Source organism: Lupinus angustifolius, chromosome LG17 (genome assembly GCF_001865875.1).
Source record: "Lupinus angustifolius cultivar Tanjil chromosome LG17, LupAngTanjil_v1.0, whole genome shotgun sequence".
Taxonomy (NCBI): domain Eukaryota; kingdom Viridiplantae; phylum Streptophyta; class Magnoliopsida; order Fabales; family Fabaceae; genus Lupinus; species Lupinus angustifolius.
The window spans coordinates 11,798,244-11,820,714 of NC_032025.1; the positions used below are offsets into that span (position 1 = coordinate 11,798,244).

The 22,471-nt window shown below is 30.9% G+C and overlaps 1 protein-coding gene, 1 non-coding gene and 1 pseudogene across 2 annotated transcripts; all 3 read left to right on the plus strand.

Annotated features, from left to right (window-relative positions):
- TRNAK-CUU lies at positions 1,292-1,364 on the plus strand. Its single transcript has one exon. It is a non-coding gene; the product is annotated as a tRNA-Lys (tRNA).
- On the plus strand, positions 8,364-10,409 carry LOC109330880 (annotated as a pseudogene).
- Positions 19,327-22,345, plus strand: LOC109331787 (adagio protein 3). Its single transcript, XM_019566500.1, has 2 exons — positions 19,327-19,705; positions 20,456-22,345. The coding sequence occupies exons 1-2, from the start codon at positions 19,404-19,406 to the stop codon at positions 22,062-22,064; spliced, it is 1,911 nt and encodes a 636-aa protein (XP_019422045.1). The 5' UTR covers positions 19,327-19,403; the 3' UTR covers positions 22,065-22,345.

Sequence of the window (22,471 nt, forward strand, 5' to 3'; positions counted from 1 at the left end):
GCTGAAAATGTTATAGAAAGGACATGCAACTTATCTGAGTCAAATATCAGATGCAATGATAACCATGTAAAAGCTGATACCCACAACTAAAAATAATAAGTAACCAAGGAAAAAATTACAAACCGTATCTTTCTTGCTATTTTGCTTCTCCTCCAAATCTTGAACAGTGGCATCAAGACGCTTCCTGCACAGACATTAACACTTATGTGATGGCAATAATGAAAAGTGCAATTTTCCTTAAGGAGGTGGTGTATCTGATCAGGGTGTTGCTATTGTGACTGCTAAATGCCTAATTTCACTCCTCGCGATTTTATAATTCATGTTAAGTGCAGAACTTAGTGTAATTGATTGAAGATTCAGCGATTCCAAATATGGCAAATTTACGTGCACTTTTTGGCACTCGTCAATGAGGTTACCGAGTTTAGTTTTTTTTTTTTTTTTTTTTTTTGCCTCTCGTGACTCATTGGTGGCATTGGCGAGTTGTATATTTTAATAATTTTATACAAACTCGTCAATGTTGTTACCTAGTTGTATATTTATATTAAATTGAATTCGTCAATATGATTAACAAGTTTCATGTATTATATACTTGTGGGCTATATTAGGAGTTCACTTGTAAGACTTCCTTCACGTTATATATTGACGGAAATTCTTCAGCAAATATAAAACTTTGAGGTAGCCACTTCCATATAAAACTTTAACTTTGAGAAGGCACCATTTGAGGAAAAACATAAGTTGAGCTACTTCTGTTGATCCAAGTTCTTCAGCAAATATAAAAAGTTCGAGAAGACACGGTTTAAAGCTACCTCTGTCGAGGGAAAATAAAGTTTGAGAAGACAGTGAGTATATTGATCCAACTTCAGTTAGAGTTTTAAATTCATTAATCATCATCAAGTAAGTATCTTGATTCAACTAGTACATTTGATTTTATTTTTCTAACTTTAGTATATTTACCATTTGTCATAAGTTATTATTTTAATTTTGTTACTTCTCAAATATAAATACTTATAATAAGATATATTGTTAACGATTTTAATGATAAAAAATATATTGAGTTATATGTTGATGATGATGTAGACTATAAAAGTGTACTCACAAACTCTTAAGGAGCTTTGAGCCTCTGATATAGTCACACATAGTTCCAAAGTTGTAAGGTGCTAACTTGCAGTCCAATGCCTCCATGAATAACTTGCTCATCCTTTCCAATCTTAGACACTTGTTATTTACTTTTTCCTGGCCCAAATAAACTAAAGGCAGTTATACTATAATTCGGCTTCTAACAACAACAATAGCCCGTCTAGCTCAGTTGGTAGAGCGCAAGGCTCTTAACCTTGTGGTCGTGGGTTCGAGCCCCACGGTGGGCGTTTTTATTTGATTTTCATCAATCATGATGATATCAATAGATTTTAAATCTGGATGATTAAACACATGCATGATCATCTAAGTAGATGAAATGAAATCAACCACACTTAAGAATACTAAATAACCAGGGAAGTAAAAACAGAAAAGAAGCTTGCAATTCAGTAGATATATTCTATTCTCTTGCGCACATTTGCCTTGGCCTCAACCAAATCTTGGCTAACAAGTAGGACCAATCAACTTGTAAACATTTGCATCTTCTTTCAATAAATCCAATTCCTAATTCTTTTCTTTTTATAAGAAAAATTCAAAATAGAAAACCATAAAATATTTGTAAGAGATAGGTACATTAAAGACAATGAGGATATCTTCTATCCAAAAAGAGAATGTAACACTTCACATAACATTCTTATTTTTTATTAGTTAGAAAAATATTTATTTATTAAATTTTTAATTTAAATAAGTTTTAATAAACTGACCCAGTTCATGAGACAGATATGTGCTCACAGAAGGACGAGCTCATTCTCACCAAGCTGAACTGTGTACTTCTTTTTGAATTGGTGATTCTTTGCAATATCTGCTTGAAACAGAAAAGGATTAGAACGATTTTAGAAAGAAAAAAAGAGAGAGATTTTGAACAGAAATGGGTAATTGAATAAAGCTTGCTCTTTTGAAGTTTGCTGAGATCCTTAACTTTGTTTTCTAATTCACGTTGAAGTTCTCGAATAGTGTTCATGGCAGAGGCAGAAGGCGACGGTGGCAGAGGCAGAAGACGACGGTGGCAGCGGTTGGCGGGTCTGTTTGCAGCGTTTGGGGAGGAAGTTAAGGCAGAATTTTTTATTTTTTTCAGAGTATGATAATATGTTCATTTGGGTTGGGGAAGAGATAGAGTTTTTTACCTTTTTATTATAATAAAATGGTAGAATTTAAATTCCATCTAAATAAACTCAATTCTTTAAAACAAGATAATACATTATTTTCTAATATCAAGATATAAGTTACTTCTTCAAAATGCAATTAGGATGAAGATCTTTTATCCTCATTTGTGTCTCAAACTAATCAAAATATCTCATTTTATTAAAAAATAAAAATAAAAACATCAATTTATTTTTTAAATATTATTTGGTATTACTCCATTAAATAAGAACATAGACACAATGTCCTTTTTGGTGGATTCCTGTCCCAACTCTCCTATTGTTGTAACTTCTCTTAGTGGATGTGGTAGCTTCATTCCTAGAACCACAAGAAATTCAGTGATTACTTGCCTTTTCCATTTTATGTTTTCATTGCCTATAACTTAATGAGACACAATATATTAATGACTACTTCTAAATTGCCTTATTTTTTAATCAACAAACATATGAAACATCTAAAAAGTATTCTTAGCTAAACCCTTTAGATCGTTCATATTTTATTATTTATTTTTGGTCGTGTCATTTTTACCTTTTAACGTTCTATTTTATTAACTTCCACATTTTCATTTTCAACCATTTTCATCTTCAACTTCAATTTCAACTTTTGTTTAAGTTTTGGCACTTATTATTCCATTTCATACAAAAAGCTTCCAAATCAATCCAAGTTAATCGATTTATTCCCTAAAATAGTTGTCTTTAAGAACCCTTTAATGGAGGTCATCATTACATTCCTTTCTCCACTTTTCCTTCGCAAAGGGATGTAAATGAGTTAATTCAATTGTAGCTCGACTCTATAAGAATCAGTATAACTAAAAACTCGAGTTTAGTTCATCTATTTTTTTTTAGCTTATACCAAAATTCAAATAATGCAATTAAGAAAAATACCATCCATCAATACATCATATAGTTGAGAAATCTTCTCAAAGACAAGGCAAGACCAAATTTCCACATCCAAATAAGCAAGCTCTATACTAACTCGCCCATTTGCCACCCAATTCACAATCAATCATATATATATATATATAAATCACTAATTTGTATATAAGCAGATCATTATATATATATATATATAAATGAAATAATTTAAGAGAAAAAAATATTGATTGACTTTTTAAAAAAAAATAATGTAAATGAATTATAGTAACATTGTATAAATATTAAGAGCATATATGTTGTTCTACAACTTTATCTCACTTCATGTGCCAAGAGATGTGATTGACTAGAAAAGTATTTAATAATTACAATTTTAATTTAAATAATTTTTTTTAACCAACCAAAATTAATGATACATGAGTGGTACAAAAAATATGAGATATGCCTAAATGTTACACTCTAAATGTAAACACCCACTAATGGATGACATACATTATGTATAAAAAATGATTTAATATATATACATTGATAGTATAAGTGTTTTGTACACTATTAATTACTATTGACTTTCAAATAAAAATATTACAAATTAGTGGTAGATGATATGTGGACAATGTTTAACACATTGAAACCCAGCACCATTTTCAAACCACCAAGATAAAAGGAGAACAAACGTTTAACCCTTAGGATTCTCGAGAAGAATAAAAAAAAATAGAATCCCCATTAGTAGAGTTGAGGTGGAGAGAATAACGTGTAGTGGCTCTATGAAGAGAGAAGCTAACGAAGAAATGGCAGAGTGATTGAATGAAAATGTTTATTTTACTTAGTTCTTCAAATATCTCTACTTTTTTATTTTTATTTGAATATTATCCAATTGCAGCCCGATTTAGCTGTAAATGGGTCAGTTGGCCTCATCCAGGCTGGACCGTTGCGGGCTGGCCCATTTGGACAATTTTTTCTTTCATTTTTTACTTCAAAAACATGCTTAATTATAATAAATATTAAGTTCCCTCCTAATGGCTGGATGAAGCTCACTGGTGGATCTTTTAAGGGCAATCCAAGAGATGTTGGATATGGTGGAGTTTATAGAACAAATATATGTTATCTTACATCCTATATCACATATCTTATTTCATATTGATGAAATAAAACAACAATAATAATAATTATTTAATTTTTTTAATTAACATGATATATTGTTTAAGTATATGTTGAACTATACATGTTTTTGTTAAGAGTGTAAAATCTATACACTGCAGCGTAAAGATTTATACACATACACTTCATCATCCACAATTTATTTGAATTACTTTTTTTTATAGTCAATCATAATTAAATATTAATAGTGGATGATACAATGACAGTGTTAAAACTCATACACTCTTAGTGCATACATATTTTTCTCTTTTGTCAATTAGCCTTAAGATGATGTAAGTTATGGGTACTCTAAGGATATATTTATGAGTTGTGTATTAGGCAAATACATTGATGAGAAACTTTTAAGTATTTATATTCTCTTTATTTTTTTCCAAAACTCAACTCATAAACTAACTCTTAAAAGTTCAAAGATTTTCCAAGATAATAGAATTTCAAAATTAATCATTGAAACAAACTCGTGCTACATCTTTAAGAGGTGAGACTCCTCTATAGTAATGGAGAAGAGAGTTGTGTAAAACACAAAGAAAAATAAAATGAAATGATATTTTTATCCTTATTAATTTCTAGTTTTACTCTTAAACCCAAAGAGAAAAAGAACTTATATTTCTATTATTGGAGATGAGTCTCACTCATCTTCAATAGTATAAGTAAAGTTGAATCTTTCACAAGGAGAATTATGCATAGATCCATAATCAAGTAACAAATGAAAAAAGAGTTAGGAGGTCAATTTTAATCGAGAGAATAACAAATGTGTTTAGTGACTTAAAAGTTAGCACTACACCAAATTTTATATTTTGTGGATGTTTTTTGTAGAGATTATTTAAATCTCCGCAACTAAATCAAATAAAATGAACTAGACGATTAATTAAATATATAGTGAGAGTTTTTATTTAATTTATAAAGATTTTCAACATTTACTATTAATTTAAAAAAAAACTGCATATCCGTTACTTTCTCATCACAAAAAACTCTTTTTTTCTTTTTTCCTCTTAAGCCCAAAAAACTGTTTATCTCATTCTCATAAAACCTAAATCCTTCTTCTCATTCACATGCATAATAAAGTAATAATCAAAACCTAAATCCCAAATTCACTATCTTCTCCTTTTCCTCTAGCAGTGGCTCAATTCCGAGAAGCTCACTCCGATTACCTCAATGGTGGGCATCGCACAAGGCTCTGATTTGCATTGGTCTTCTCCATCTCCTATTTCTGTGTTACATGGTGATGAAGTCATCTTCTTCATTCTCCTCCTCTCTAGCGACGGATTGGGTTCTTCCCGATAAAGGGAGGTAGTAGCGGCCATGAATCACGCTGAAAGCCAAGATTAGCGGCAGGAACCTTCCTGCTCGTGGTGGAATGGAGAAATTGAAGGAACCATTCTCTTCGAGGGGTAAGTCAAATGAGAACTCGGAAAGGTCCCTCTTTGTGGTGGTTTGCGGTGCCTATTGAAACATAGGGAAATTCTATCCATTTTCGGTGTTTGGATTAATTCAACCATGGGTCGACTTCGTAGTTTTTATTCCATTCTCTGCTATCAAACCAACACCGACCGGAAGGCCCAACAACTCAAGGCTTGTGTTGTAGGTGTATTGTGTAGGTTTGTGATATGACTGAGTTTTCTCCCTCTGTATGACTACTCTAAATCTTTGTGAATCCAATCATTCTCATAATGACTTTGATTTATGTGTAGGTTGAGTCTTGTATTTCATTAACTATGACTTTCTCCTTTGTGTGCAGTTTTCATTTGATCCAACTAAGAAGTTGGGTTTGGATATAACTTATTGCATTGTTACAAGGTGTGATAGATTGTTGATAGCTCATATGGTTTTTGAAATTATTATCCATAAAAATTAAAATGTTGTTTCACTCATATGTATAACCACAAGGCTCCATTGGGACAAAATGCTGAAAGAAAACCAAAATATGTCATACGCTTGTAAGTTTTCCTGTTGAGACAGTAAGTTTACATCATATACAAATATTTCTCTATTCTAGCATCCTCTTCAATCTAAAACATTTGTTTTTGTTCTTATATTAAATCTCACTTCCTTACATCGTAGGTTTCATTTTCTTTTTTTATCTTTTTAGTATACTTATTTTCTTTGTTACTTATAGGTGATAAACTTAGTATGATTAACTAATGAAGTGTTTTAGAATACTTGTTGATTTCCTCTTAACCCTGGTATTGTTGGTGATGAATGTCTATAAATTGAAATCATTGAGATGGTGTGCATATTTTTACTGTATTATTTGCTTAGTAATTGTTGTTGTTGCTATATTTTTTGCGGCATGAGTTCAATTACCAACAATTCAAGGTAAACTAACTCTAACTGCTTTTAGTGTTTTTTATCGATGAGAAGAAGTCTTTCTCAGCACATAATGGCTTGGACTTTATGCAGGATCTCTCATGCTCTCTCCAGAGATGGGTCCATGCCATTATCATCATTGTGGCAACAAGTTAACAAAGAGGAGGTCCCCGTAAATGTAGTTTGGCTTTCAATTTTTATATCATTTTACATGGTCCTGACGTTATGTATTTTATATGATAATTTCATTCTTAAAAAACTACAAAAACATTTTCTATAATTTGCTGGCAAATTTGTTCTTATTATAGATTTATGCTATGTATGGCAAAACTAGCTTATTACCATGATATTGTAGTTTATAGCTTTAAAGCTTGTTAAAAGTTGAGATTATTGCTGAAAACTTATAGTTGTGTTGCTCTCTCGTTAGAGTTATTAGACAAATTAGTTGTGAATTGAAATTTGGTAAATAACTTTAAAAGAGCACATAATATTATGTTGATGTAACTTGTCATTTAGTGAAAAATTTAACCGCATTGTTGTCAAAAAATTATTGACAGATTTTGTCCTCAACACTAAGCTACTTTGCTAACTTTCAAAAGTTACATGTTAAATAGCTTTACATAAGCTATAATACATGCATTAATTATCAAGTACCTGAAGATGTCTTTTGAAATAAATCGAATTAACTATATTACAATTCATTATCAATTACTTTATTGGAAAACAAAGCTACATTGAAAAGCAAACATAAACAAGACAAGAATAATAACAGTTAATCGATTAACTGGTTAGAAAATCAAGTGAAGCATTGGTTGAACAAATTTTGTAATTGACATGTTTTACATATTTAACACATGTTAAAATTGTTTTACAACATGTGTTTATTACTTTCTTAGAGAGTTAGTTGGGTTAGTTGTGTTGTTTGTTTTACAAGACATTGTATATAAACAACACTCTCTTATATCATTTTTTCAATCAATCAAAATATGCATTCTATACATTCTTCTATTTTCCTTTTAAAATCACAACTAGCAAGTTACCCGTGCATTTGCACGGGACGATATTTTTTGCCGCATGATTAAGAACACATATTACATGTGCATTTATGATTAAGAATATGTATGTTGCTCGTGCATTTGCATGGTTAAAACCATATATGTTACTAGTGCATTCATATTGTTAAAAATTATTAATTATATATAAAATCATACGGTTAAACCATACAGTTTAACTGTTTAAATCGGATAAACTTAATATGGGTCATCTACTGATTTAACATCTTGCTCGACTTTCTCAACATTGTTTTTTACACATACATAACATGATATAGTTAGTAGTATCCTATTAATCAAAAAAATCATCAATAAATTTATAATTTCATTATTATTTGATTCTAAAATAAGATTAGTATAAAAATAATATTATTTAACTCTAAAATAGCTACAAACAATATGTTATGATTCATATTATTATAATTATTTTAATATTGCTATAGTAACATTATACTTTAATATTGTATAGGTAATCATATTCCTTTTATTTTTAAATAAATCACATGTCATGAGGGCTTGAGAGATTGACACATGTCATGAGGGAGTTTTTTTTATTATATAGGTAATAGATATGGTATCAGAGCCTTCATCCTGAAGGCTTTGGTCACCGTTGTGCATTCTCTAGAATAATTATTATTTTTTTCTTTCAAGATTCAACGATGAATTATTGTCAATAATTCAACATGAAGCGAAAAAGTTTGCGATGAGAAAAGATCGAAGGAAGAATGTGATGGAGCTAGCAAAGCAACTTTATTCTGAAGTTCCAAAACGATATGTTCGATCAGATCAAGACTCGACTTTTGTATCTAATGCAGTCTTTTTTCTAAAGAAGATCTTGCTTCTGACCTTGACATAGTCTTGACGAAGACACCAACATCATATAAAGAAGAAAATGAAGAATACTTATGAAGACAATGAAGATAAAGCTTCAAAAAAATTAAAGTCTAAATCTATAGCTACTTCTATCCTTATACTGTATAATATACAAATAGTAGTAATACTCAAAAATATTTTAAAAGAAAATTGAAAACTACAAGTATAAATGAAAACAATTTTCAAAATATTATGTAACAGATTATTAGATCTAAGTAACAGGTTACTAGATCTAAGTAACAGGTTAATAGATCTAAGTAAAAGGTTACTGGATCTAAGTAACAGGTTATTATGACTAAGTAATATGTTACTAGAACTAAAGTAGCAGGTTACATGAGTGAGAAAGGAGTTACCCAACAAAAACTGAACATGTTAATCAATTATACCCTTTTGAGTAACTGATTACACATTGTAGTAATCAGTTATTTAGTTGAACATAATACTTGGGTAATCGATTACATCCTGTGAGTAACCGATTACACAGTGTGGTAATCAAAATACTCAGTTGGACAGAATGTTTCGGTAATCAATTACGTCAATGCTGTAATCGATTACTGAGAGCTGTTGCACCAGTTTTTAGATTCAAACTGCACAACTTTTACCCCAAATGAAATGGTTTCATTCCAATTGAATCCTACATTTTCATAGAGGTGCTATGACTGATTGGAAAGCCTATTTAAAAGCATTGAAACTCATAATTCAAATGTACAACTCACATACACAACCTAAACTTTTCTTAATACTAAGTGTATAAAGAGTTACCGGATTGAAAGAAATCATAGTTTCAAATCTTGTAAAGGCAATCTATATCATAGTTAAAGTTTTCTTCCCTCAATTTGTTGAAATACTTTCTTTCACAAGGGTGTGATAAGAAAGGTGATAGAGTGACTTGGAAATGTTTTTTTTCCAAAGAGTGACTTGGAAATGTTTTTTTCCAAAGAGTGACATAGGTATTAGATAGTGAGTAAGGTATACTGAAGTCTCGAGATGAGAAATTGCAATTACTACTCTTAATATCTAGTGGAGAAATTTCTTGTGCTGCAAGAGTAATGGATGTAACCTTCGGTGGACAAGAATGTGAACTAATATAAAAATCTATGAGTACTCTCTTCTCCTTTTCCGCTGCTACTAACTCTGTAAATTACAAAAAAAAATCTGTCATAGATTTAAGACAACTCCCAATCATTGACATGAATAAATTGTTATCTGAAGAAGCTACTGGAGAAGCTAAACCATGCATGTAAACAATAAGGTTTCTTCCAGCTGATTAATCATGGAGTGAACCCTTCATTCGTGGAAAATGTGAAGATTGGTGTTTAAGAGTTCTTCAATCTTCCAATGGAAGAAAAAAGAAATTATAGCAAAAACCGAGGAATTTGGAAGGGTTCGGTCAGATGTTTGTTGTATCTAAGGAACAAAAGCTAGATTGGACAGATCTTTTCTATATCAACATTCTTCTAGCATACAAAAGGAACCCCCATTTACTTCCCAATATTCCTCAACCATTCAGAGATAATCTAGAAATGTTTTGTTCAGAATTGAACAAACTTTGTGTCACAAACATTGAGTTTATGGATTGCTAGAGTTATTTGAAGATGGGGTCAATCAATGAGGATTAATTACTACCCTTCATGTCCCCAACCTGAACATGTAATTGGCCCCCATCCTCATTTTGATGCTGAAGTCATTATCATCCTTCGCCAAGTCTAACGAAATTGAAGGCCTACAAATATGAAAAGATAGAATGTGGATTCCTATTAAACCACTCTCTTATGCTTTTGTCATCAAAATTGGAGACATTTTGGAGATACTGACCAATAGGATTTATCGGATCATTGAACATCGAGCAATAATTATTGCGATTTTAAAATGTTAGTAGTATTACAAACAATGGCGAAGACAATACTCGATCCAAGATGGAAAAGAGAATTGTTGTGGGTTCTCTTAGTGAAATTGTAACTTATAGTACACAACATGCAATATTCAAATTAGGATACTTATGTTGTACCATGCAAGATTGTGATCATGCTTTGAAGATTGTTATAAACCATTTTCAATGCCATGATTGTAAAGGGATGATTAAATATGCTCTCAAGAAAATGTATGAAATTCACGTCAAGAAAATGAATATTATGATCAAGAGCAACTATGAAGCTTTAACAATGTAAAACTTCAACAATGTAAAACCATGAGATTCCATGGGAATATGGTCAAGATTATGACCAGTAAAATAATCAAGTGATTGAGAAAATCCAATCACATTAGGATCAAGATTCCAATCCATTACATTGTTATGATATCAAATCAAAATATCAAACCAAAGTCATTAACATTTACTCTCCAACTTGAGGGGCTATTGGAAAACAAAGCTACCTGGAAAGTAAGCAGAAACAAGACAGCAGCAATAACAGTTAATCGATTAACTGGTTAGAAAATCAAGTGAAACATTAGCTAAACAATTCTTGTAATTGACACGTTTTACACATTTAACACATGTTGAAATTGTTTAACAACATGTGTTTATTAGTTAGTTGCATTGCTTGCCTTACAAGACATATCATTTTTCAATCAATCAAAATATACATTCTATACACTTTTTTATTTTCATGTTAAAATCACAATATACACCTTGGTGTGCATATTTTTACGTATGTCCCTCACAAATTTTGTTTTCCTTGGCAAGAAAGTGAACTGTGTAGATTTAGATTCCTCTGCTCTATTTTATTTTCTTGTTACTCATACCTTTATTTCTTTTTTACACCTAGTGATGTTATTGAAGTTAAAGGGTATGTTATTTGCAACAACTCAAGATCAATATAGTACATTCCATACTTTAATTTATATATGAAAGACCTTGTTTCTTTCATGCCCATTCAAAAGCTCAGATATACTCTTAATATGAAGAAGTACATTGGCATGGTAAGCTTGTTCACACTAGAAATGATAGAATTTGATGTTCAATCTTCACTACAAAATTTTCAACTATCCTTCAACATATAAATTATTCTTGTTTAACAAACAGTAGAGACTTTCAAACAGGCCTTTGAGCAAATGAAGAATCTCGAATTTTAATTCTTTTCCCAAAAGCATGTTTGAAAGGTCTGCACTCCCCCAAAAATGTTATTTGTTGCTGCCAATCACTTTTTCATTTAATGTATCATTTTAATACAATGGTGTGAATTCATTAACTTTATAAAAATATATTATTTTGCTTTCCATGTTTGAGTTCTTTTTACATTCCCCTTATTACATAATATAGATTGTTAGTGGTACGAGAATTACTCCAATGCTTCAACTAATTGTGGTTGTATTGAAGAATCATGATAACAAAACTTAGGTAGGTAGTAAACCTCGTCACTACATTCCCTCGTGACATAGAACTTGCTTTCCATGTGCTTTTCTCAATTGTGTTATCATATAGATAAGTCATGAACAAGTTTGGTTTTAATTTATTGAGACTGTTTGAGGGGTTTGATTCATATTGCTGGATATGCATTGTATCATTTTGTTTATGCAAATGAAGTATGAATCATACTGCTGGATATGGGCGATTTTGTTTTCGCAAATAAAGTATGATCCATAGTGCTGGATATGCACTAGGTCATTGCGATAAGCACGAGAATATCATATATTATAGATCTCATTTTTTATTTTCTGATTTCTTTGCTTTATGCTAATGTCTTCCCAACTAACATACTGCTTAAAGAGAAGCTTGACGATCTTGTAGCAAGCCACCCAAACTTAAAGATAAAAATCTTGTTTAGCAAAATTGCAATCATTAGTCAACTTGTCATTCTTATTAGGAAATTAATCAAATCTCTTTTTAACAAATTCTTAATGTTATTTTGCATATATGATTGTTGGTAATTGTACATGCTTAGTTAGTGTACATAATGATATGATAATTATTAATGATTTTTTTATTGTTCCAATTAAATGTTTTTATTTTATTATTTCAGGCAAATGATGACACATGTATGTCTACTACACCTCTGGGTGCAAGAGGAGGAGCCAGCAACATTTACAATATTTGTTATATATTTTGTTTTAAAAATATCATATGAGACTACTTTTAGTTGAGATTTAATGTTGCAATTGAATTTATAAGGAATGATGAATTATGATTCTTTCAACTCTATTACACTACCTTAGTTATTTGCAATAAAATTTTATTATTGCTAAAGACATCTATATTTAGTATTGTGTATTTAAATAATAATTATAAATTAATGAGGTCAAAGTTGTGGAAATTATGAAATTAAACTGAGGTTAAAATCCTCTAGTAATATATAATAGGTACATTTCAACAAGTCTCCATATGCTAGTTTGAATAGTGGAGGTTGAAAATCTCCATAATTAACCTTCTTAAATAGTGGAGGTTTAAAACCTCCATAGTATAAATACTACAAAAACCTCCTCAAATAGTGAAACTGCTGCAAATTTATTGGTACCAAAGATTTTCTAAAACCCCATAAAATGTTTTTAACAGTTATAACTGTAGCGTTTTTTGAAACTTCCATTACTTATACTATGGAGGTTAAAAACCTCCACTAATCGCATAAAGACCATAATACAAAATCTGATAAATCGTGACTATGGTCTTCACAAAAATTGAAAAGACCTCATAGATTTAAGTAGCTAGATCATTTGTCCCCAAAATTGTTTCTTCATGTATTTTTTTTTCTTCTTATTGTGGTTGTTCTTTGTTTATAAAAAATTGATGAGTAATCTTGTATGTTTACACGCACACAAAAAAGTTATGTTACACATGAATCGCTGGTTTAAAAGAAAGAAATTTGGTTGTCATAGAACTAGTTGTGAAAGAAGGCATGTCTTCGAAGTTGGCACTAAGAAGAACTTCCCTTTTTAATTCCTTCAATATAAAATAAATTTGTTAACTATGATTATATTGAGATCGACCAATAACTCTGTAAGACAATAAGGCGATATTGGACTGTAATTTTTTTGTTCCATTTGGTAAATTGTAGAATGTAATATCAATTTATGTGACTAGAGCAAACTTTTCGGACAGAATCATGTTTGATTCATTTAATAGTTTTTATTGGGGTTAGAGTCCAAATATTTATATTTCTATCTCTTACTGATTCTCAACTGAGCTAAATTTTTTTGACGGTTTATTTTAATATTTAAAGCAATAAACCCTCCTATATTTTCTTAATAAAGAAAATGTTTGCGGTAACTAGTCTCGCAATAACATTCTCTAAGGAATAAAAATAAAGTAATTTAATATTGAAAATATAAGTTGAACACTTGTGAATTTATAAACATATTATTTTGTATGTAAAGTTACTTCTTTTGCTTCCTTAAACATTATCTTAATGATGCTTATTAATTTTTTTTCATATACAAATTTTCTGTAAAAATAATAAAGCTGTTATTATAAATAGAAAAATAATGAGAAGGGGACTAAACTCAACTTCAACCACAATCCACACCATCCTCTACTTTCCTATAACCTCACCTGCCCCTTTTCTACATTCCCAGCTTTTACCACCCAAACCAAACCCAAGCAACTAGTTAAACCAAATGAATTGTATCCTACCTTACCACTTTCATAAATTTACTTCAAAATAATAAAAATTAGAAAAACCAAATTTTAAGCAATCTATACAAAATAAAATCATGCTGCACTCTAATTTTTTAGCATTTGATAGGAAGCCGTCATTGTTCCTATTTACTAAGGTAAATTGTGGATCATATCACTTAATATGGTTATAATATTATGTTTATAGCTGCATCAGGTCATAATACAACTACACCAGACTATATTTAAATCATATAACACATCATTATGTCACATCGGATCGCATCATACCACATTAAATTTAAATATATATTTTTAATTATAAAATAATTTACACTGATGATCCATATCGCACTGACCACAGATGATTTATTATGAACAATCACGTCTGGAACTTTTCCTCTTAGATATATTTAAAGTTTTATTTATTTAATTTTTTTTGCCCATAATGGATTGGTTTGGCTTGAATTTAGAGAGACTTGAATATCTAAAGCAATCAAACAAGTTTGATTTGGTTTGGATCTAGTTTTGGTGGTTCAATATGTATAAATTCAGTGTTATTAAACTCGGACCGGTTAATGACTCGGTCAGGGTACTGGGTCAATGAGTCACTGGTCCAACCGGTGGGTCAATGGTTGGACCGGTTAACTCGGTTTACATTAAAATTCTAAAAATTAATGATACTGTATAACAATATTTAATAATTGAATACTCAAAATTTAAAAACATTAGCGTACCTAATTAAACAATCAATAAAGAAAATTTTAATACTATAAAATGACACAAGCAAATTGAAAAAATTATCAAATAATATATAAATTGTGCTTTAACTACAACAAAAATGTACAATAAATTTAAAATTTAATTAAACAACAAAGATTTCGTTATAACGTAAGATAACAAGTGACAAAGATAATTACATATAAATTAAAAATATTTGACTTTTTCACCTCATCAATTTGGTTATTTTTTTAATTTTGATTGACTCGGCCGGTCCAACCGGTCCGATCATCCAAATCATCAGTTTTACGCTTAAACTAACTGAGTTAAACCAATTTTGATACAAAATCGGTTAGATGAGAGACTCAGACCGGTTAGATGACCGGTTCACGGTTGAACCGGTCTGACCGGCCGGTTCGAGCCGAGTTTTATAACACTGTATAAATTAGTCTGAACCAATCCAGCGATATTCTGGTTTGTTAGAATTGGATCATTGGTCACTCTTAATTTTTGAGCAGAAATATTTTAAGAAGTAGGAACATATTAGGAAACAACAATCTCCAGAGAAACAGAAAATAATGATAATAAAGTAAGATTAACAAGTATTAGTTCATAAAAAATAACAAATATTAATATCGAAGAATATAATTATCAAATTCATGCTCATTTGAACCTCTTACATTATATCTAATTCTAAGTCTTTAAATTCAATGCTTTAAAAGAAAAATAGTAATAATTTAAGCTCGTAAATTTCCTTTGTTAGGTAGAATAAAAGGCAAGGTAAAATAAAATAGGAATGGAGAGACAAGTACAACCAAAATAAGAAAAAAAATATAATATAATTTGATATTTTTATTCTTAAGATATAATTTAATAATATTAGTATCCCTACACGCAAATGTAAAACTAATCATTTATCTCTTCATTCATGGGAGCATACTAATTCAGGTAAAATAGGTCATTTGGCGACAAAACAAACAAGACAGAAAACGGTGTTGGTCACACAAACAAAACAACAAATGACTTGGGAGTTTGTGAAACGAACAAATAATAAACAAAATGATAAAAGAATAAATGAAAGGTGACCACAATCATTACGTGTGGAGGAAAATGACAGGTGAAGATTGTGAGTGAATCTATATTTATGTTGTAGCATTAAATTTTAATGAATAATATAAAAATAATAATTTATGTTTTTAGAACTTTTAAGTGATACTTTTTATTAGATAGAGATATGAGTAAGGTCAGCAGATCCCCTTTACTGTGAGTAGGGTGTTTAAATTTAGACCGATCCAACAATAAAATAAAAAATTGATCTAAAATATACCGAAACTGCAAAAACTGAATGCATTTGGTTCGTGTTGGACTTATTTTTTAAAGATCGATTGGTCCGGTCTGGATTTTGGTTTCACCTCTTGGATCCAGACCGATCCAGACCGGACCGAAATAGTATGCAAAATTTAAGTGTGTAATACTTTTAAGTGTTTTCCAAACTTAATCTTAATTCTCAACTCCAAAATTGTACCTATATTTTATTTGTTATATTCTATAACACAATTATATATATGTTGCTATATTTTAAATCATATTGATTATATATGATACATTTTTTAGAAATTAAACTAATCCCACAACTAAATGAAGAGGATTCAAGTGTTATTCTGACTAGGTGCTTTATTATCAATTTTATTGTTGTGAACGTATTATTGTTATTAATCATCGGTAGAATAACCATTAAAATTACGTTACAGGTGCTCATATTGTTGTTATTGATATCTTGTTGTTTTGTTGTCTTGTTATTATTAATATCTTGTTGTTTGTGTTACTATTTTTTACTTTTATTATTATTGTCTTATTGTTTATTATTACTATTTTATGTTGTTGTTTACTTATAGTATTGTTGCGCACATTTTAATGTTGTTTCAATGTTGTTGAACACTATTTTTATTGTTGTTTTATGCTTAATATTTAGTCATTTTTATGAGTTTTGAATATAAATGCAATTTTAATATTTTATAAAAAAACCGATCAAACCAACCCGAAACTGCATATTATATTTTGATCGGATTGGATCGAACATCTTAATATAAACAGACTAGACCGATCTGGACCGCATGTTAATTACATGTTTGCATCATATCATTTTTTTTGCCTAAAAATTGATCCAAATGGACCGCGAACATCTCTAATTTTGTGAGGTGTTTGAAATTTTAAAGTTAGAAAGGGATGGAAAAAAAATGACTGAGTAATAAAGAAAAAGCAATGAGACATGAAAGCATAGATATGTAAGATATTTTATTTAAATAAAATAGCTATTTTCAAATATATCTAGTTCGAATTTAATGAATAAGTTTAAAATCTGTGCATTGATAGTATAAAGTTTTTTATACTATCAGTATATTATCAATCGTTGATTTGTATTATATTTGTTTGATAGTCAATAATAATTAAAAAATCAATAGTGAATAATTCATTAACAGTATAAAAAATCCTTACAATGTCGGTGTATATATATTAAATCCTTGTTGCATTAAGAAAACTGAAATCTGATACCCTAACCAAGCAACCTGGGACTCACAAAAAATAATATGATCTAATCCAATGAACTAGTCCAATCTATCAAATTTAGTTTGGTATAAATTTGGATTCATCAAGTTTACATATTTTGCTAGATCCCCTTATCCTCATAAGATTAAACACAAAAATAACCTCTATATAATCTTCGCTACAAAAATGTCCCTAAATATTAATCACTTTTTTGTCAACCCCATATTTAATTGCTTGCTTGTTTGTTACAATTTACAACTTTTGAAGTGTTTTACTACGATTTCATCATAATATTAATTTATGACTAAATAAAAATTTTCCTCAATCATTTAGATATTTATATATGAATTTAATACTTATATATTTATGATATAAATTTTTATATAAAAGCAATATATTAATATCATTTATATGTATTATTTTAATTTCTGATATAATTTAAGTATCATTTTCCTTATAAATAAATAATTAATCTCTTTTAAATGGTATGATTGTCCATTGTAACAAATGTTATTCTAAAATTGAACTTTTAGATTTTAGACTATATGAAGATCTAATAATACATTATTATATCATTATATCACAATGTTCTTAATTTATTTTTTGGTACTATCAAAATATTTTTATATTTTTTGGTAAAATATTAATCAATTTTAAGTTCATAACTGTTTTTTCTAACAAGTATCATTTTTAATAATTAAATTCTCAACTTTAAAGATCTAATAAACTTTTCCATCGTTAGATAATGCCTTATTGATTCTGGTTAGTATTATTTAATTCAGCAAGGAACGTTATAAAAACTCTTACCATATCTATGTTAGATATTTTTATAAAATAGTGAAAAGACATAGAGCTGTGTGTAGCTTGCTAGGCTTCTCAGTGTTACACATGTGTGTTGCCGCCAAGTCATAAAAAATATCTTCCCATTCCTATGACGTGGCAGTTTTATGGTGGGAATTTCACTTCAGATATTTATCTCCCAAAATATCATGGGGACAAGTGTATCTACGTTGACCCCATTACCCTCACAATTCACCCTTCATATTCTGATTAAACTACGGAATTGCCATCGCTATACCTTCGTAAATATCCTGGATAATAAATATCATATCCCACCGTCCAAACATATAGAGCTATTTCTTTTATATAGGATTTTTCTAACGTGCCTTCTACAGCACATAGATTTCAATCAAAACAAAGTTCTATCAGGAGATGACAGATTTATAATACTTAAAATGTCAGATATTTAATTGTCCAAATTTATCTGTAATAGAATTATTTACATGTGCTTTAGGACAAACATTAACAAGTTTCTTAGAAATAGATAAATTTATTTTAAACCACTAGATTTTTTGTTTGTTGAAATACATTCAATAAAAGTCTTTATTTTATTGGCTAAGATCGATTATATGAAATAATTATATTAATAAAATATTGATATCTAAGTTTTTTATAATTATTTAGTCAACAACTTTTTTGTTTTCCCTCGTCATTAGAAATTCGAGTATCATTCATTTGGTATACTTTTTTTGTTAGTAGAAATATATTCTTAATATAAATAAAAAATACAATTTATACTATTTAATTGATGATTGGAAAAATTGAATAAACACATGAAAATTATTAACACATTTTCAATTAATCAACCATAATTTTAATTTTTAATTTAGAAGTTTTAGATTCAACAAATAAGAATAAGAGAAAAAAATTTATGTTATTTATATGAGTTTGATATTCATTTATTATATCATCTATTATTTATATTTAATTATTATTTACACTTAAGAAAACGAAATCAAATTAATGATGAATAAGTATAAAATTTCATTGTGAGATTATAAGAATAAACATGGAATAGTGTAATAATCTCATTTGACCAGCAAGCTTATTAATCACAGGTTCATTTGCAATATTATGCATGTAAGGGGGTCATTTATGTCACACTCCACAAACATCCTTATATTTTCAGAACAAGAGATAACTAGAACCATTGTCAGAATTGTGTGCAGAAGAGAGAGAGATAGAAAGAGAAATTGAAATTGTTGTTTTTTTTCAGACATGGCCATGCCTAAAGAGAAAGATGATAAAGAGTTTCATGGGAAGAAGAGGCTCAAATCCACGAGGAATGAACAAAAACAAGTTGTTGAAGTAGCAGAAGAAGAAGAAGATCATGCATCAACAGTAGTAGAAGAAGAAGAAACTGAGTTTCCACTGCAACCAGGGTTATCCTTCTACCCAACAATACCATCATCTTTTGTTGTTTGTGATGCACTTGAACTTGATTTTCCAATCATCTATGTCAACAAGGTCTTTGAAATCTCCACGGGGTATCGTGCTGATGAGGCCTTGGGTCGAAACTGGTGAGAAATTTCTTTCCTTTAATTGTTCTCTTTTGTTTAGGTGAAATTTTGTGAGAAAATAAAATGTGGGGTGTCACTGTTTTATGGATCTAAGGGTGGAATTGACATCAAGTTTGCAACTTTTAAGATCAGTGTTGAAATTATCTTCATCAAAGTAGAATCTTTTGTTCAAATAGTGCATTGATTATATTCCTTCAGGTCTATGCTAAGTTGGGATTTTTGATGTGTTGTGTTTTATACTAAAACTACAATTTAGATTAAGAGAGTGTTCTCTGTTCTGATGATGGAATGGTGTCTAGTAGCAACCCAGTTTCATCTTTGCAAACCACATTTTCACTGAATCCATTCTTTTGAAATTTGCTTCCCCAGGCTTGTTTGGTTTAAGAATTTTTTTTACCTGTTGTTGTTGATAATTTCAATCATACATGTTATTTTCATTCTATTTCTAGTGTTTCCACGCTTTCCTGTAAAGGAGGGTGGTGCACGAGACTTTGAGAGTCTGAAGAGCATAGATATACGCAGTCTTGCCTCGTTGCGTCAAAACAAAATGATAACAGCATATTTGTTTTTATTAATGAAAGCAAGAAATGAAAACAAAAGATTTTCTTAAATCAAACAGGTCCTAGCATCCTTGTTGTTATTGGAAAATTAATGTTTTTACCCTCCCCTGATTACCTTTTAGATGAACTGATTTGAGTCACATTTAGAGAAATGGCTAAATGATTGCTTTCAAAATTGTTTTTGTTTCAGTCGATTCTTACAGTATCGGGATCTCCGTGCTCAGAGGCGGCACCCTTTGGTGGATCCTGTTGTTGTGTCTGAGATTAGAAGATGCCTCCAGGAAGGTATAGAGTTCCAAGGTGAACTTCTGAATTTCAGGAAGGATGGTACTCCTTTGGTGAACAGACTGAGACTAGCACCAATTCATGATGATGATGGAACTGTAACACACGTAATTGGTATCCAACTATTTTCTGAAGCAAATATAGATCTGAACCATGTTTCATATCCGGTTTTCAAAGAGACTTGCAATCAAGATGTCGATAAGAATAGTAAGTATCTTCCAAAGAATGGACAATCATTGTATACTCAGCAGCACCAAGAGATGTGTGGTATTCTTCAGCTTTCTGATGAAGTATTGGCTCACAACATTTTGTCGCGCTTGACACCAAGGGACATTGCATCCATTGGATCTGTGTGCAGGAGGATTCGTCAATTAACAAAGAATGAGCATGTTAGGAAGATGGTGTGTCAAAATGCGTGGGGCAAAGAAATGACAGGTACATTGGAACGGATGACCAAGAAGTTGGGATGGGGTCGTCTGACTCGAGAACTTACAACTCTCGAGGCCGTTTGTTGGAGGAAAATGACAGTTCGCGGTGCAGTGGAGCCTTCACGCTGCAACTTCAGTGCTTGTGCTGCAGGAAATCGACTTGTGCTGTTTGGAGGGGAAGGAGTAGATATGCAACCTATGGATGATACTTTTGTTCTAAATCTCGATGCTAAAAATCCAGTGTGGCGCAGGGTTAGTGTGAAAAAATCACCACCTGGAAGATGGGGCCACACTCTCTCATGCTTGAACGATTCTTGGTTGGTTGTTTTTGGTGGATGTGGTAGCCAAGGATTGCTCAATGATGTGTTCGTTATAGATTTGGATGCCCAACAGCCAACATGGACCGAAATCTGCGGTGGAACCCCACCACTTCCAAGATCATGGCACAGCTCTTGCACAATTGAAGGGTCCAAATTGGTTGTCTCCGGTGGATGTACAGATGCTGGGGTACTTCTTAGCGACACACATTTACTTGACCTCGCAACAGAGAATCCAACATGGAAAGAGATTCCAACTTCTTGGGCCCCTCCTTCTCGGTTGGGGCACTCACTCTCGGTCTACGGAAGAACGAAAATTCTCATGTATGGTGGACTTGCCAAGAGTGGACACTTGCGCTTACGATCCAGCGAGGCATATACCATCGATTTAGAAGATGAAAACCCACAATGGAGACAACTAGAATGCAGTGCATTCACTGGATCGGCTAGTCAAAGTGCTGTGGTTCCGCCTCCTAGACTTGATCATGTTGCTGTCAGCATGCCATGTGGGAGGGTCATTATCTTTGGTGGTTCAGTTGCAGGTCTTCACTCACCATCTCAGCTCTTTCTCTTGGACCCTTCAGAGGAGAAACCATCATGGAGGATCCTCAATGTTCCGGGGCAACCACCTAAATTTGCATGGGGTCATAGCACTTGTGTGGTTGGAGGGACAAGGGTGTTGGTATTGGGTGGACACACTGGTGAGGAATGGATACTGAATGAGGTGCATGAGTTGTGCTTGGCAAGTAGACAAGACTCTGACCTGTGATCAATGAGTTGGCAACTTGGCAAAACTCAATTGCATAAACCAAAACTCTCTCAAGACAAGTTTTTGGTTACAAAAAGGGTTTTGGTTATTTTCCTTTCTGCCTTTAGCAGTTTGGTTTTTGTTATGAACTTTTTCATGATTGTTGTATGACATGCACATTTTCCGATACTGTCTATGACAGTAGGTAACTTCTGTACATCAAAAAAAGAGTTGTTAGTATGTTGTTGTAATCATCCTCCCTTTACAATTAGTTTTAGTATATAATCAAGTATTTAACTTTTGTTTACAAAGCAAGTCTTTACAAGTTACAACAAATAAAAGTCTTAGTTAAACATATGCGCATTAATCACAAACATAGCAAATTAGGAGAGAAAAAGGCTGTCGAAAACAATTGTTCAATAGGTAAG